This window comes from Bombus vosnesenskii, unplaced genomic scaffold, assembly GCF_011952255.1.
Source record: "Bombus vosnesenskii isolate JDL3184/JDL3185 unplaced genomic scaffold, Bvos_JDL3184-5_v1.1 scf7180000013285, whole genome shotgun sequence".
Classification (NCBI taxonomy): domain Eukaryota; kingdom Metazoa; phylum Arthropoda; class Insecta; order Hymenoptera; family Apidae; genus Bombus; species Bombus vosnesenskii.
In genome coordinates, this window is record NW_022882938.1 from 2,660,431 (window position 1) to 2,677,379 (window position 16,949).

At 31.0% G+C, this 16,949-nt stretch overlaps 3 protein-coding genes across 5 annotated transcripts; 2 read left to right on the forward strand and 1 right to left on the reverse strand.

Annotated features, from left to right (window-relative positions):
* The first annotated feature begins 1,306 nt into the window (after positions 1-1,306).
* Positions 1,307-9,133, forward strand: LOC117232236 (MAP/microtubule affinity-regulating kinase 3-like). Of its 3 annotated transcripts, none has more exons than XM_033491488.1 (10): positions 1,307-1,572; positions 2,978-3,182; positions 3,269-3,415; positions 3,489-3,809; positions 3,889-4,012; positions 4,094-4,308; positions 4,424-4,569; positions 5,131-5,675; positions 5,753-6,171; positions 7,032-9,133. In XM_033491488.1, the coding sequence occupies exons 2-10, from the start codon at positions 3,057-3,059 to the stop codon at positions 7,161-7,163; spliced, it is 2,175 nt and encodes a 724-aa protein (XP_033347379.1). In that variant the 5' UTR covers positions 1,307-1,572; positions 2,978-3,056; the 3' UTR covers positions 7,164-9,133. The 3 variants fall into 3 exon arrangements, with proteins under 3 accessions (XP_033347379.1, XP_033347378.1, XP_033347380.1); XM_033491487.1 differs by having other exon boundaries at positions 1,308-1,572; positions 7,029-9,133; XM_033491489.1 differs by having other exon boundaries at positions 1,308-1,572; positions 7,044-9,133.
* Positions 9,104-10,862, reverse strand: LOC117232238 (39S ribosomal protein L41, mitochondrial). The gene is made up of 3 exons (XM_033491491.1): positions 10,445-10,862; positions 10,044-10,315; positions 9,104-9,928 (listed from the first exon to the last, which is right to left on the reverse strand). The coding sequence occupies exons 2-3, from the start codon at positions 10,201-10,203 to the stop codon at positions 9,579-9,581; spliced, it is 510 nt and encodes a 169-aa protein (XP_033347382.1). The 5' UTR covers positions 10,204-10,315; positions 10,445-10,862; the 3' UTR covers positions 9,104-9,578.
* A 2,826-nt stretch (positions 10,863-13,688) lies between these two features.
* On the forward strand, positions 13,689-16,860 carry LOC117232130 (sorting nexin-17). Its single transcript, XM_033491306.1, has 9 exons — positions 13,689-14,018; positions 14,259-14,619; positions 14,687-15,052; positions 15,134-15,224; positions 15,299-15,549; positions 15,777-15,983; positions 16,049-16,237; positions 16,306-16,401; positions 16,470-16,860. Exons 2-9 carry the CDS (start codon positions 14,560-14,562, stop codon positions 16,659-16,661), a joined length of 1,452 nt encoding a protein of 483 aa, XP_033347197.1. The 5' UTR covers positions 13,689-14,018; positions 14,259-14,559; the 3' UTR covers positions 16,662-16,860.
* The last annotated feature ends 89 nt before the right edge of the window (positions 16,861-16,949 follow it).

A 16,949-nucleotide genomic window follows, 5' to 3' on the forward strand; every position in this document is an offset into this window, starting at 1 on the left:
GTAAATACCAAACGATGAACTATATACATATATTGTATGGCGACGAACGTGAAATTGGATCACGTTAACGAAATAGGTACAGCGAGTCGTGAAAGTATCTAAATATTTGCCATAGAGATCTTTTATGTGTATGTTGTACTTATTATGTAAAACGTTTGGAAATTTCATTAACAATATAAGGAGAATCAACTATCATTGGTAAAGTCCATAATAAATCTAAAAATGTATAGAGAAGTTAGTTACAAAATTCAGATTTGTTAATAAAGAGCGTACATATAACCGTAATAGTATAGTTTCTTTCATCGTCAGTTTTATTTTTATCTTAATGTATTTATTTCTTTTATACCAGACTTTATATTCTTTTTTGAAAGATACAAAAATAGTACCTGGCGACGGCATAAAACAATGCATTTGTATGAGAGATTTGTAAATTCGTAAGGTATAATATATTACATACATTTAAATAACTTCTTGTCTTCTACTTTTAAAAAATTATTTCCCAAAATCAAGACTACAACATGTTTTGTTAGTAATGTTACTAACAAAATTAATTATCTATTTTTATGATAAATGTTCAAATATTCAAATGTTCCGTATAACATACATAAGAAATTTCTACGAGAACATATCCAAATACATTAACGATGTATCTTTGAAATACGCTTGATAATACCAAAAACCCTTTATAGGAATTAACGATGCATCAGCTCCTACGTCAAGTAATCATATTCTACTTTCTCCCGCAAGCGAACTACCGCGAATTTCGTTAGAACGACGGATCGAATTGTGTTGGCGGTGTGCACGTAATCGCTTGGTTGGCATTTATCAACGAAAAAGGAATCATTCGAGGAAAAACCAGAAAGAAAGACAAAGAGAGAAGTCAGCAACTAGCCGACCACGTGGTGGTACACGAACTATTTGGCTTGCAATTACACCCAGGAACAATTAACGATGAGCCGATAGTAGCACGTACGTTGACGTCAATTGTCGAAGATAACGTGTATGCGCGCGTGCACGTCTCCTGTAACAGTGCTAGTGTAGGAGACATGGTGGGGGAAAAACGACGATACGCAAAAATAGTAGTAGGGGAACGGTAGATAGTGTTAGTATTCGCTAAGAACGGAATGGTGGGGGTAAACGACGATACGCAAGAGTGGTGGGGTGACAGTACGTAGTGGTAGTGTTCGCTAAGAATGGTGTGATGAAGGAAAGGGTATACGGAGGGGGTTGGAAGCGAGCAATGACGAAGAGTAAAGAGTGGGAGAAAGAGAGAGAGAGTGACGAGGCCGGCGACTCTAGCATAGCAGGGGGGTAGCAACATGGCCGTCGGTCAGTCGGTATCGAACCGCCGCATTACGCGAAGCTCCTACGACCCTCGTCGTAGGACCGCCGCCGCTTTAAAACGAGATTTCGGAATCTCGTGAACGTGAAGGACGATTTTTGTACCGATGGCATCGGGTTTCCGGCCTTACGCACCCATCGAGGTCGGCAACGCCAGCGCGACATTTTCGCTTCAAAAACGGTTCTACCGGTTCGAAACGTGTACCCGGTAATTCGGGCCAGGATCGAATTGTAAGTAACGAGCATTTGTCCAATCAGTAAATGTTATCTGGGCTCTCTCTGTTGTCGTGCTCGTAGAAAAACCAACGTATAGATCGATGGAATGAGTTGTAGATTTTTTAATGTTCTTTGCACGGCTTTTTCTTTCATCTACGTGCTCATTTTTGTTCTTTTATCGTCTTATCGAGGACTATCGACGGGTATCGATCCTGGACCAGTCGATAGGCAAGAGGTCGTTGTCGATCCATGACGTCAGTTCAGAATACCTATTGTACTTGTTGCAGGAAGCTTTTACACTTTTGTGAGGATGCTTCTTTTGTAAAGGCCTTCCTCGGCTTTTTTAGTAGTTTTTCACGGAATAACGATGTCGTTCTTGCATATACGCTGCGGGTGCGAGCGCAACGCTCTCAGTTGAAAATGTTCGTTTTCGATCAACACGAATTATAATGAAATTTCTTATCTCTTTAACTTTCCGCTTCCTATATACAGTACATGTATAACGGAATTCTACATACTATCTATTGTTAGAAAGAAACGTTACTGTTTTGAATAAATTGTCCGAGAAAATATAAAACGACTATTTGGAAAGATTTTTAAGTCGCGATTAATGAATATCATACAGAAAAAATGTTTTTTTCTCGAACTTTATAAGGAACCAGTCTCAGTACACTGTAATCTTATATTAGCAACAATGTGTATTTATTTATTTTTTGAATTAAATTTGAAAACCATGCAGGAAATGATAAATTCATATTTGTTAATTTATTGAATTTTGCATCCTTTGGTAGCTAAATAAAAATATCTTAATACAGATTGGTTAACAAAATGTATAAAATGATAAATTCAACGATACGTGTTTTTTAAAAATTGATGATCTTGAAAGTAAAAGTAGGTGTTTTCCAAAAACAATATTTTTTAAGAAATATTTATTAGTATATTTTATTAATTAATAATAGTTCATGATAACTAATGCTATTAACATTTCTTAAATGTGCAAAAGGCTGACAAAGATATATTTAATCCCAAAATCAAATGCAGTTGATGTGAAATTGGTTGACATATTGAATTTAAAAGTTGCTCTTCTATAAAATCTTGTAATGTATGTCATCTGTGATCATGTTCATATATACCTTTGCTATCCCCTTGAACATTTCAAAAACATTACTACTTGTAACATTAATTGTGTCAGTGGTTTGTATAATACTTTATGCCGATGATTTGTATAATACATTGTGCATGTATTACCTATTTTTTCAACTCATATATCTAGACCTAACAAATCATTCCAATTCATTGTATTATATTAATTAATTTGTTTTTAACTATCAAGTAACGTAAAAATTAGAAAATGGATTTATCATGTTTGTTCTCATGTAATCTTCAAATACTTAAATGCGTCTTTTCTTTTTGTTTTCAGTGATTTCAAATTTGTACAATAGGATTAAAAGAATACAATCATTTGAAATTGTTTGTTGGTAATAAATTTTTTAATAAAAATGGATTCTGGAATGAGTCAAGGGAAGAAACAAATTCGTGTTGGATTTTATGATATTGAAGGCACCATTGGCAAAGGAAATTTTGCAGTGGTAAAACTAGCTAGACATCGTATTACCAAGACAGAGGTAAATATGCTTTATCGCAACATATGCTTGTTGATATTTCCTGTGCTATCTTTCTTATTTAAAAGTTCAACATTCTTTCTTCTTAGGTGGCTATTAAAATAATTGACAAAACACAATTGGATCCTACCAATCTTGAAAAAGTTTATAGAGAAGTAGAAATAATGAAGCAATTAGAACATCCACACATTGTCAAATTATATCAAGTAATGGAAACAAAAAATATGATATATATGGTATGTTTCAGTAATTTTTTTTATAAAGTTTGAAAAATTTAGAAGATAATAGAAAGTTTTATATTTCTGTTAGGTGTGTGAATATGCAAGCAAGGGTGAAATATTTGACTATATTGCAAGATATGGAAGAATGGGAGAACCCAGAGCTCGGGCAACATTTGCTCAAATACTTTCTGCGGTTGAATACTGCCATGCAACGGGTGTAGCACATCGTGATCTCAAAGCTGAAAATTTACTCTTAGATGCTCAGATGAACGTTAAAATTGCTGATTTCGGCTTTAGTAATAGATTTTCACCTGGAGAGAGACTAAGTACATGGTGTGGTAGTCCTCCTTATGCAGCACCAGAAGTTTTTCGAGGAAAACATTATGCTGGTCCTGAAATTGATGTGTGGGTAAGCAAGTTATATATATTTATGTAATATACAATTTGTAGTGTAAATAGTTTATGACATTATGTTTTTATTATTGCAGAGTTTAGGTGTTGTATTATATGTACTAGTATGTGGAGCACTGCCCTTTGATGGATCTACCCTCCAATCTTTAAGAGATCGTGTTTTGAGTGGAAGATTTAGAATTCCATATTTTATGAGTACAGGTATTTTTTGCAGCTTAGAACAAAATTTTGAATATTTAATTTAATGCTGCCTATGATAAAGCTGTAATTCTTTTATCATAGATTGTGAAAGCTTAATACGTAAAATGTTAGTTCTGGAACCTGCAAAACGATATACCATTCCACAAATAAAGAGACATCGCTGGATGGCTGGATCAGCAGACACTATTTGTTCAATGATTATAACAAGATCATCATCTTCATCCATCCAAGAACCAAATGAACAAATACTTCGACTTATGCATAGTTTAGGCATAGACATCACGCGAACCAGAGAGGTATTTTTAATATATATATTTTTTTATTTATAAAATACTTTAATATATAATATTATAGAAAAAATATTTCAATAATAATTTATATTTTCTAAAGCAAAGTATTTACTCCTTGCAGTCATTGAGGAATAGTAGCTATGATCATCATGCTGCTATTTATTTCTTATTATTGGAAAGGCTGAAGCAACACCGTATCACCAGCACAGCAAACAATACTTGCTGGCCGAGCGTTGCAAGAACAAAAGATGACAAATTCAAATCAAGGTATATTTATTGAATTATTAATATTGTTTTAACTATTAGTTTTTATAATAATTTTTATTATAAGATTTTTCTTAGATAACGATTTTCTTGTCTTCCAATCCTGCCCGTCGAAAAAGTTGGTAAAGAATCGAATTTTAATCATATAATTTTTATTTACAGCGAAAGCTTAGTGGGACGTTGATCTTTATTGACGGTGATGCATGTATTGAAGATTTTGTCAGGACAGGTTGGATTGGAAGTGCTTTGCTGTCACTTTATTTTTGGTAATTCTTTCATTTTATTTCATTGCTTTCCTTTTATTTTGAGTTGTACGTAAATTCCTGTCAGTGAATATACATATGTTTGCTTTGTTTTTATATCAACATATTATATAATTTTCGTTATATATATTTTTATGTCCTTATATATGTTGATAAAAATAAGAATGATGCAGCACATAGAAGAAACAAAAGTCCAGTACAAAAATCTTCACGATTAATACTTGTCCATTCATCACTACAAAAGCTTTTACCGAATAATTAGAGTATTGTAGGCGAATTTCCATTATATATTTGTTTCTAGAACAAGAGAAGACGCAACTCGCGGTGGAAAAAGATTTAGTTCAACTAGTTCTTCGACTGATGAAGGATGCTGTAGTGCAGAAGGTGAATTAGAGGAAGGTCCAAGTGGTGATGAATTGAGAGAAGCTCAAATTAAACTCGAGGAACATAGACTAGGCCTAGATCATGATATCAGTCAACGAATTGACAGTCAAATAGTTAATCGAAGATTAAGTGATTACCAACAGCATTTTGATACCCCACTTATGGATTCTATTGATCCTCCTAGTCGAACGACATTGTTTATTGCGGGTGGTAGTGGTAGTTCGTCATCCGAGCTTTTTGAATCTAGTTTTGATTCTGGTTGCCCACCAGACTACTCAGGGGCAAATTCATTTACAAGTAGCTTGCCCTCTTGCACGCCTCCACCACCTATGAGCCCATCGCCAATTAGTGGTAGAATATCTAGAGTTTCTCAAGGTCGTAGAGCTTCAGATGGTGGACCTAGATTATTATTTTGTCAGCAAGGTGGAGGGGACAGACCGACAAAGCAGCGAAGTATTCAAGGTACTGAATTATAAAGATATTTCATTTGTAAAGACTTTTCGTCACATGGTCGTGACAAATGTGTTTTGTTTTCATAGACTCTGGTAAGGCTAGAGGCCATTTAGATCTTGTTCATTTGAGACCACCATCTACACCACCAGAAAATCAAACACAGTTTAAAATTCGTGGCGACTCCAGTACACAGCTACAGCTGTTAGTGCAACAGCGTATGTTGCAACAAAAACGAAACTTATATCACAGACATAGAGGTGGAGGCAGTCCTACTCCAATACCAGTATCAACAAGTACCACGAGTAGACGCGCTGACCACGTACCGAGACAAGACAGTTATAAACTAGCTCAAAGAACACAGATCTTACCACCTTTATCTCAGGGACATGTTGATAGAAACTTTGATAGAGAAAGAAAACGAGATGAAGAAAGATGGAAAAGTCTACCATCTCGACTTGCAGCAGATTGTCAGTTAGCAGAAAGGACACTGCTGTGGAGCCAACAGGTAATTCTATAAATAGAAATTTAAAAAATCGTTTGGGTTGAACTGTCCAATAAAAAAAGTTATCGAGTCGGAATAAAAGAACGCAAAATAACTTGTTGGTATCTGTCCAACGATCCATGACGTCATTGTTCTTTTGGAATAAATTTAAATCGTGCCAAAATTGCGTACCTATATTCGAACTCAAACAGAGTATTATGTTACCTGTTCCTTTCATAATGTTAACATTGTTGTGAGCGTGCATCATGTTCACAACGATGAATTGATGTAAATATTATTAGTATTGTTTATATTAGCGATTAGACGTTACTTGTGATACGAAAGCACAATTATTTGTGTTAGATGCAAATAAACAATTATTTTTATTTAATTTGGCAATTTATTGTTCACTCTAATTTGCCTTACTTCGTGCATGTACGAACCCTTAATTAAACATCAGTGTACAGTTAACAAAAGAGTTCATATTTGTTTAAGAAACGTTTGGACTACTGTTATTATATGAATTACCATATATGCATTATTAATTGTTGTTATGCAAAAATGAAATTTTATTTTGATAACTGTGCAATACAATTTTAAATAGTTACTTACTTGCCTGTGTTAAATACACAAACAATAACACGACATATGCACTAGTACATAATTTAACAACAATGCAACGTAAAAAAACATATATTAGCACAAATGCGATTGAAAAACCCATAAACAATGCAGTGTTAAACACCTAAACATTAAGCTTGGAAGATGCATATATCATTTGTAGCACCTTTCCCTTATTTGGCTTCCTAGATTTTATTTCTTAACATTCTGTAATGAAGATATTGAATACAAAAATGACACAAAATGTAAATAATTTAAAGAAGAAAATATATCAGGTGGGCCTCAGTGGAGGAGCATCATATTTGCCACCTGGCAGTGTAGGTGGCTTCTTGTGGCCCACTGGAAGCAACCCTCATTCAACCATCTTCGAAAACGTTGGAGATCCAATGGAATAAACATCTAATCCTGTTGTATTTTTAGTATTGGAGATTTTGAGTCTGAAAGACTAGATTAGATACAAAAAATACAATAAGCAGTATTGCCTTCCTAGTCTTTCCATATCAGTATTTTCATTTATATAATTATGTATTTTATTATATATATTTTAAGTATTCAAGGAGAATATTGTATAAATTTCATTGTAGAACTGTTTTCTCCGTGATATTCTAGCTTTCATACACAAAATCTTTAATTAAATGGAAGGTACATGTTACTAAATGTCAAAGATTTCTTGTTAATTAAATTCGGTTTTGCAATCAATATGCTTTGAGCAGCATAATTTATCACATATCTTTATACATTCATACACTTCATTCATTAAAAAATTATACATATATCACACACACACATACACACATACAAAATAAAAAATGTAAACATTGTTAAAAATCTTTGTCATGTGGTAGCATGTGCGCCTGCCTTATTAACTGGCTGATTTTATCAGTCAAATATATCCAATTATGTCATAGACTGATAATTAACAAGAGAAAACACCAATCGAGTTTATATTCATGAGCAAGTGGCATATGTCTTGCTTTACAACGACTATGTTTAATTGGAAGTGCAACATGTATACGCGTGCATATTTTAATGATAATTAATGAAGAATGCTTTTGATGTGCTTCCTGAATACATTTCGGTAAATTATCATATAATGATGACAATGTATAATCTGTACGCGTCTGTTATTTTCATCGTATTATAACGCAATAGAATCAGAAGATAGTATACAAAACAAACTTAAAATTAATTTATGCATTTTATAACTTCCATACGAAAATTTTAGACAACTGAAAGTTAGCTAAGATATTTAGTCCAGATTGAAATTTGGAAAACGAAGTAAGAAAAATCAGTGCTCAAATACGAAAACAAACTATAAATATGTTATAACATGAAATAGAGACACAATAATCTTCACTTCACAGAAACACTTGAGATAAACTTTATTTAGAACTGTGAGTGCAAGAACTATGCCACTTATGCTTTTCTATGCAATTTATTGAAGAGTGGAGTTAATAAAATGAGAGAGCAAGAGAAAAAGAAAGAAAGAAACCATGTTAAAGTTTTTTGTTACACATTTTTATTGATAACTATTCTAATAATATTGTACAAAACTACGTGTTTCATCATTCCACTCTTCATTATGATCGTTATAGAAAATTAAGAAATAATAAAAACAATAAATAGTGATAAATAGTAGCTGCTGTTTAAAGAAGTAAAAAAAGTGCTGCATTCTGTAAAGATGTTTAAATAAAATTGTTATATATATATAATATTTAACAAAATGACTGTTTACATTTTGAATTATACGTTTTTTATACATTTTCATTTTCTACATAAAATGCAAGTTGTATCAATAGTTATCGGTACAACATTTTGCATAAATGTAAGTACAAAGTTATCATTTTACTCCGAATGAAAACCAAATAGTTTTGCTTTACGAGCTTTTTGCACGGTTATTATTAAGTGGAAAGGAAAGGAATCGATAATAACTTCAACATGTTTGTACATTTTGATACGAATACAGCACTTTTTAAAAGCAAATATATATTAGGTTCTAGTAGTCTAGTCAGTAGGAAGCAATACCGGCCGCGCACAACTGACAACGACTTTAATATTCAAATTTTCCGCCATTTTTTACCCAACAAAAACAATCAAACTTCGCTCAAAAAAATCTTTTGATAAGTAAAAAGATAGCTGTTAAGTTAGCATAATCATGCGAGATCTTGTTCTGGCATATTGTTCCCGAAATAACATTCCGAAAACTGTTTTAGAGGAACTCAGGAATTGAAAATCAGTTTTGGCATTGTTGCATTTTTCCATCCATGTCTTTTTTGTAATTATAGAAATTTGAGATTGCATGAAACAGACATCATCTATAAACGTGTATCGTTGATTTACTAGTTAATAAATTTGTTTTATTGAAGTATCATTGAATTTTATAAAATCATTTTTGTTAGCAGTAAAAGAATTTACAAAAGGTTACATGATATGAAATTATTATTTGGCAATATACTGTCCAGCATATGGCAATATACAAGTAAAGTAATTGTTTACCATTAATTAATATGGTGTTAAAAATATTAGAATATGATCTAATTACACAAATCTAATGGAAACGTGCAATACATTCCACTCATAATTGAAATAGGTCGTTTTTGTACTTGCAATAAATTAATATTTTGTACCAAATTAATATCTGATTTCTTTGAAGTTATGTATGATGGTAAATAATTACTGTTTATAAATTACAAAACTGTCAACAAATGTATACATTGTGCGTATGAGCATATTGAATAAAATATTATGCAAACTATAAAACTAAAGTTCTTTTATTTATATTTATTCTAGTTCCCTTAATTTACATTTGTTTAAGACTTCTTTGGACGTTCTACATCCATTTGGAAAATATCTGTACCAGTCATTTCAGCCCGAATCCTAGCTTCTTCAGGTGTCAATGCTTCATATTCATTGGGATTTAATGGTTCACCATCTGGGTTTAATTGACCCTCTTTAAAATCTTTTTTAATTTTATCAGCATACACTAAATTAAATAAATCTTTAGCAGTATATTCACGTTTTTTGACATCTGTAACTTTATAAGAGACATATGGCTTTAAATGAAAATTTTCCAGGGAAGGAACAATAAGCTCCGGTATCATTTCTGGTATGTTAACCCAATGATTGTTTACCCATTTCCCCGTTATCTTTACACCTCTCCCTGAAAATATTTGTTAATTATCATACGTTTACCATTGTGATTATTAAAGAATGCACATAGAAGATATTTTTATACTTGTTATTGTATATCATATTCAAAGACCAAAATTACATACTATCAATAGGAATATCGTAGTTTGGATCCTTGGCTCGTGCTTCTTTATATGCACGACTACCTCGCTTATTGAATATCTGTATCATACGAAAATTTCGTTTACCATGACATGACGCTGATGTTGAAATTTGTCGAGTTACAACCATAAACGTAGATGCCATTTTATTTTTTACAAGAAAAAAAATTATTTGATTCGTATACAAAATTCTAAAACAATGATCAACTTTTTTTACACATTCCTTATTCCTTGGATGGAGAAACAGAAATTATGACCTAAAATTATAGGTTATATTTTGTTTTCGTTATTTGATACTTAAAGATATGAAATATTTCTTATTCGATTAACATTATAATTTTACTATGTTAGTGTATCATAAATGTACGAAACAATTCTAAACTCACTTTTTTTAATAATATTTGAAACGAAAGTTTAAACAAGATAGTCCAGCTAATTGGAACTACCTAAGTATCTGCCATACTTATTGTTGAATGAAATACCTTCTCAGGATAAAGTTATACTATTTCAAGAACTACATGTAACAGTAGAAATAGTTTCCTCGTGATAATTTTTTACAGCATTTCATTGTCATCGGCATTTTGTTAAATAAGATAAAATATATTTATTATTGTTGGCAAAGATGGCAAAATTAAAAAATCGACATTTTTCGGCTCGTAGACAGATTTTTTTAACGTTTGAGGGCTCGAATGAAAGTTTAGAACCCAAAGAAATAGTTAAAATTAGTTTTGTCCAAATATTCTTCCTAGTTTCTTAATTATAAGTAAATTTTAAAAATCGCTCAATCTACAGACAGCGAAACACTGCAACCACCTAGTGGTGAAAAATGAAATTAATCTTTCTATTAGGAAACTAAAAAATCAAGTGTCTTGATTTGTAAGGCAAATTTTTAAACTATTCAGAAATGAAATAATTATTGTAGTTCTCTAAGATATTCTCTGTTTCATTTCATGAGGGCTTACGCTTAATCTTTATCATGGATAACTATAACCTGTTGAGCAGTACTATACGAGCGATGACGAATATCCCCGTACGCATCTAAGATATCGTGAAGGAGATTAAAGATCGAATAAAGGAAAATTCTAGGTAAGTGCATATTTTATTTATATAACACTTTATAATAACGCTTATCGATATTTCTATAGCGGTAGTGCGATTCAAGGATATTACCTTAAAAAATGAATTACTCTTCCTACCCGACGTCTACGCCTCATACAATGTAATCATTAGCAGGTTTTGGTCAACGCAAATTGCATCACCAGTGTTGGAGTGTTGCCTGCCAAAGGGGCAGCTTAAACCAACGGAGAAATTAAAAGAGTCTTTAAATGATTTTAATCTTTAATTGTCGGGATTATTTAATTTCAGAGATTTTAGACGATGGTGTTGACAAAAAGAAAATAACTGGCGAATTAAAAATCGTTCTTAAAGAGGATAAGATAATCAGTTACCGTCTGCATCGATTGTTATCGATTGAGCGCAAAAGAATTTTTGAAGGACGGTATTATAGGCAAAAGCGTTTTACCATACCCGAGTCCGATAATTCTTGTTAAAAAGAATTTCTCAAAAAATGAAAAAAAGATTTCTTATATCATTTCATATTTTTTCTTCATATTCTTTCATTTGTGCGATAATGAATTTTCATGTCAACGAATTCTTGAGTGTGAAAACATTATACACTTTCTTTTTGTTACACCATTTCATGGCTATCAGATGATTTCAATTTATAGGGCATGCCGGTTATTTTCGTAAATTTGTACCTGCAATACTAAGCTTACAGAAAACGACGAACCGTGAGCCTGGGGCACCGAGCAGAGGAAGCATGGAAATATGTAAAATTGCTATTATAATAACCGTTACTTGCGATATTCGATCCTGCTAAAGAAACAAAATTACATAGAAAAGCGAGCTCGATAGGCTACGGGGTTATTCTATTTCAAAAGATGAACGGAAAGCAACGAGTATTTGCATATTCAATCGGGGGGCAACGACGGAAGAGTCTAAGTACCAATCGTATAAGCTCGAAACAATACCGATACTTGATCGATATTGATGCTCAAGGCATATTGGATCTTTAATTATGTTTTTTGTCTTTACAAATATATTGTTATTTTATGAATTTGGACCTAAATTAATATATACTACCAGAAAGAAAATGAATACCCCCGTAGTTTTAGTTCTTTCAATGTTAGGTACTGCACCATGCGACCAAGTACTGAGTTTCACTAAAATTAGCATGTACAAGAACCTATAAAATTACGGATCTACCCTGTTTGGTTGTAGTTGCTAGCATAGACAAGAACCTATTAAGTTCCACGCTACAAGAACCTTGTACTATTCTACGGTAAAGTGCATACCTACTTTTCTATCCGAGATAATTAGTAATAAAACTCTTTAGCCAATTATCATTTGTTTCATTGCCTTCTATTAAGGCATTATGTCCACTCCCTATGTGCCCTAGAATACTAGAGTTCTTCACAAAAACTGCAATGATATATGTGTGATGTATAACCCAATGTAGTCGCTAACGACCTCCTATTATTACGCAATTAATACGATTATAAATAAGCAACACAAACGAACAATTCCCAGGACTTGAACTATTACTTTAAATTATTTATTACGGTAGTATAAACTACCTGTCTGATCTTGAATCAGAGGAAAAGGGACAGGATTTGAAAACGGAAACGAAAAAACAAATCAATGTTCTAGTGCCAATCAAGCTGAAAAAAAAAAACAGATTTCCGGAATTTGGCATTAAAAAACCAAGTTGGTAACTCTGTATTATGGAGCACTACCAGATTAAAGGAAAATGGCGGATCAAAATACACCCATTGCCACTATCTCCTCATCGCATCTACATATCAATGTAACCAAATAATGTTGTCTTTACTGGTAGTATGCGGAGAGACGTAAAACGAGTGACATAACTGACATAGGGGTAGAATGACATTAGGAATGAATGTGGAAAATTTTTCCTGGCAACCCTGAATCGCCTCCATGTTTTAAAAGAACCTTTACCGAACTTTACTGCATCAGTGTATGATGGCAGAGAGGAGATAGCCATTAAGAGAATAAAATAACATAAGTATTTGAAACCTTTTGAAATTCCTAGAAATGACGTTATTTTCTAAAAAAATCCGAGAGTAAAACACTTGTCGACCAAAATAGCGACTTTATATTAGGAAAATGTAATAGCATAGAGGATGACATAATTTCGGCGAGTCTTGGAAATTACGTCATATTCCAAGAATTTTTCAAAACCGGAATTAAAACCGAATTAATTAACCATTTCCCGATCTCATTTTTCGATTTTTTGTGAGTTTTTGTGGGGTTGGGCAATCAGAAATTGTAAAATGCTGTTCAACTATTCTGACTTATTGAAACTCTTTCTAAATATATTCTATATAATCTTTTTCCAATAAATAATCTCATTTTTTATTGCATTATATCATCATTTCTAAAAAGATCCTTGTTACTGACTACTGCTGACTATTTGTGGTATCCTGATGTTTTTGTCCTCAAAGTAGCTTTTTCTGTAATCAATACGGAAAAGGAGCAATGTTTTTTCTATTATTTGATTAAACTTTAAAGCTATTTTTATGTCTTATCGCCTTTAGCCTTCGATGATCGTAAGTACGAATGCAAATTTCTGTTCTCGTTGTGCATGTGCACGTTTTTCCCACCAAGAGCACCAGAGAAAAAATGTGTCTATAGTTCGGCCGTTGTCAGCTAGAGGCTCGTATTCTTAGTGCGCATTTTTTAACATTGCATCTGTGATCTCACTATTCATCTCTGATCATTCTAATCCATACATATGTACATATCAATGGATTGTATTATTAATCATCGTAATATTTATATTAACGTAATCATTAAAAAATGCATCAGTGTTAATCGTTAGAAATATAGTTGTTGAGTGGGTGTAAAGCGAATACGCCTATCATAAATAATGATAGAAAAGTAAGTAGACAATACGAAAATATTTCATATAATTAATAATTAAGTAATTATTGCCAATTGAAATAATATAAAAGTGAAATCATATTAAGTATGTATAATTTAAGCTATTTAATATATATGAATTTGAGTTTAAATTATTGCAATATCTGTTAATTTATTATATGATAACATATATTGAAATGTATTTGAATCCTCACTTAATCTATTTTCCTTGTATTTTATTATTATTTTATTTTCCAGATGGAGTAATATTTGGGAATATATATATGCATTTCTAAACTCAACTACATTTTGATTGTATATAATGTGGAATTTTTTATGTAGATATTTTTGTACATTTTGGATTATCTATTTACATATGCTGATTTTATTAAAAGTTTTTCTTAAATAACATCTGTGTATATCTATATACAAAGACATAGAATATAAATTGCACATATAAATTATAATTTATTATAAATTTATTATATCATATTGTTCAATATACAATGTATCTTAATTATAAAAAAAATACAAAGCATTGATAATATATTTTATAAAAATGCATTTTTCTATACCAGATACACAAGAATTTATTGATGCAACTGATAATACATATGTGGTAAATATATCTGTTATATTATGTATATTACTGTATATTAATATATTTACTTTATTTTCAATCCCAGGGTTACAACATTCATATAAATGGATTATTTCATTGTACTGTGAGATATAAACAACTACACAGTCTCCATGAACAATTGGCTAGAAATTTAGATATATCTCTCCCAGCATTTCCCCCTAAAAAATTTTTTCCTTTAACAACAAATCAGCAAGAAGAGCGTCGTCTTTCTTTGGAAAAATATATTCAAACAATTGGACAAAATCCAGTTGTTAATAATTCGGGAATGTTAAATGGATTTTTATTAAATGCTCAGCAAGAAACTATTGGAGGCCCATCTAATAATGAATTTATGGACATTTTTCTTATGAATGGTTGTAAAATAACAATAAATGTTTCTACAGGGGATCATTCTGGTAGTGTTTTAGAGGTAACTTTTGTTGTATGAATATTTATACTATGTATAGAATATATAAGCTAGAAATATGAATTAACATTTTTTATCCAACAGAAAGTATACAAGAGCCTTAGACTACCTGAAGAATATTATTCATATTTTGTATTATTTATTGTTGCTCACGATGAAGCAAATAGTGTTCATTGTAGGTATATCCTTATCATAATATTTCATACATGGTTAATGAATAAATTACTATTTACACATTATTTTTTTTAGTACTACGAAAATTGCAAAACTTTGAATCCCCATTTATAACTATTAAACATCTACACGTTATAGGAAGTAAAGTTGTACTTGGAAAAAATTATTGGGATGTGGGCTATGATTTGAAAATAATGGATAATGAGGTGGCAATGAATTTATTATATATTCAAGCAGTTGCTGAAATTAATTGGGGATGGATTCCCATTACAGATGAACTAAGAAACAAGCTAACAGTCTTAAAAAAGCATGGAAAGAAAAAAGAAGTATAGTTATCTATATATATATATATATATATTTATTATTTATATATTATATAAATATATATTTGTTTATATATAAATATATATATATTATTTATATATTATATAAATATATATTTGTTTATATATAAATATATATATATATATATATATATCGATACAAGTAACGTAATAAACTATATAAAGAAATTGTCAATAACTAATATCAAATTTAAATGTTATTATTTTAGTATCTGGACATAGTACGTACTTCAAAGTATTATGGATATATTCATTTTGCTCCATGTCTTTGTGATTATCCTCAACCAGATTCAAAAGTATTAGTAGCCATAGGTAGAAATGAATTAAATTTGCGTATATTAAATGATGGAGAACAATGCGAAGAAGTATTTAAAGTCTCACGAATGCGTTGTTGGCGTATAACTACTGTGCAAAATGTAAATTGTAAAAAAAAAACGTATTTTAACATTGCGACGCGTGTTTCAATTTGTTCTAATTTCAGGGATCTGAAAGGGGAGGAGAAGAAAGTGATGAGTTTAGTTTAGAATTATCATTTGAATATTTAATAGCTAAAAATCAATTACAATGGGTTACAGTTACTTCAGAACAAGCAATCTTAATGTCTGTATGCTTGCAAGCTATGATTGATGAATTATTATCAAAGACTGTTGATAGTAATAATAAGGCTCAGGTTAATTAAAAATGCTACTTATTGCTAAGAAGTAAAGTCATTTGTATTAAATACTAATTTGTTTATAGGAGGTGTCTCAAAAATCCTGGATTTATGTTATGAGAAATGGCCAGAGTATTACAGTGGGATCAAGCTCTAATGAAGAATCTGAAGAAAGTAAAAAGGTATGATAGGTTAATAATATCTGTATTTTATTTATTAATATTTTTTATATCGTTGGGTTCTATTTTAGAATCGTTGTATTAAACAACCTTCTAAATCAGAACCAATTATGAAGAAACTTGCTGACAGATTATCAGTAGTAAAAATAAAAAAATCTAGTGATGTTAGAAGTAACATAAGTAGCAAGGTTCAAGGAAAACAAACATTGGAATATGATATGGAAAATAATGCATTTCGCATGATCGATGATGACGACTTATGAATATATAAACTGGAACTGTGAAATGAAAAATACATTAGAAATATCTCGAAAAATATCAAATTTTTTAAATCATACTAATCCATATTTTTGCTACTTTTATTTTTAATCCTTAAATGATGTAAAATATAAAACTTAGATATCAATAGATTTGTAACAGTTTTTTTGTATGATATATAAATATATTGTTGATAATAAACAATTTTTTAAATTAATGCAAATATTTAATGAAATAAATAAACAGAACTAAAATAAATTATAGTATATATAATACTTTATTATTGTTCAAAT

Bases quoted from the DNA above. Each gene is read 5' to 3' on its own strand.
- LOC117232130 (XM_033491306.1), top strand. From the start codon at position 14,560: ATGCATTTTTCTATACCAGATACACAAGAATTTATTGATGCAACTGAT. The intron at 14,620-14,686 runs GTAAATATATCT...TTTCAATCCCAG, and splicing joins CAACTGATAATACATATGTG to GGTTACAACATTCATATAAA. The intron at 16,238-16,305 runs GTTAATTAAAAA...ATTTGTTTATAG, and splicing joins ATAGTAATAATAAGGCTCAG to GAGGTGTCTCAAAAATCCTG.
- LOC117232236 (XM_033491487.1), top strand. From the start codon at position 3,057: ATGGATTCTGGAATGAGTCAAGGGAAGAAACAAATTCGTGTTGGATTT. The intron at 4,013-4,093 runs GTATTTTTTGCA...CTTTTATCATAG, and splicing joins TCCATATTTTATGAGTACAG to ATTGTGAAAGCTTAATACGT. The intron at 4,309-4,423 runs GTATTTTTAATA...TACTCCTTGCAG, and splicing joins ACATCACGCGAACCAGAGAG to TCATTGAGGAATAGTAGCTA.
- LOC117232238 (XM_033491491.1), bottom strand. From the start codon at position 10,203: ATGGCATCTACGTTTATGGTTGTAACTCGACAAATTTCAACATCAGCG. The intron at 9,929-10,043 runs GTATGTAATTTT...AAATATTTTCAG, and splicing joins CTACGATATTCCTATTGATA to GGAGAGGTGTAAAGATAACG.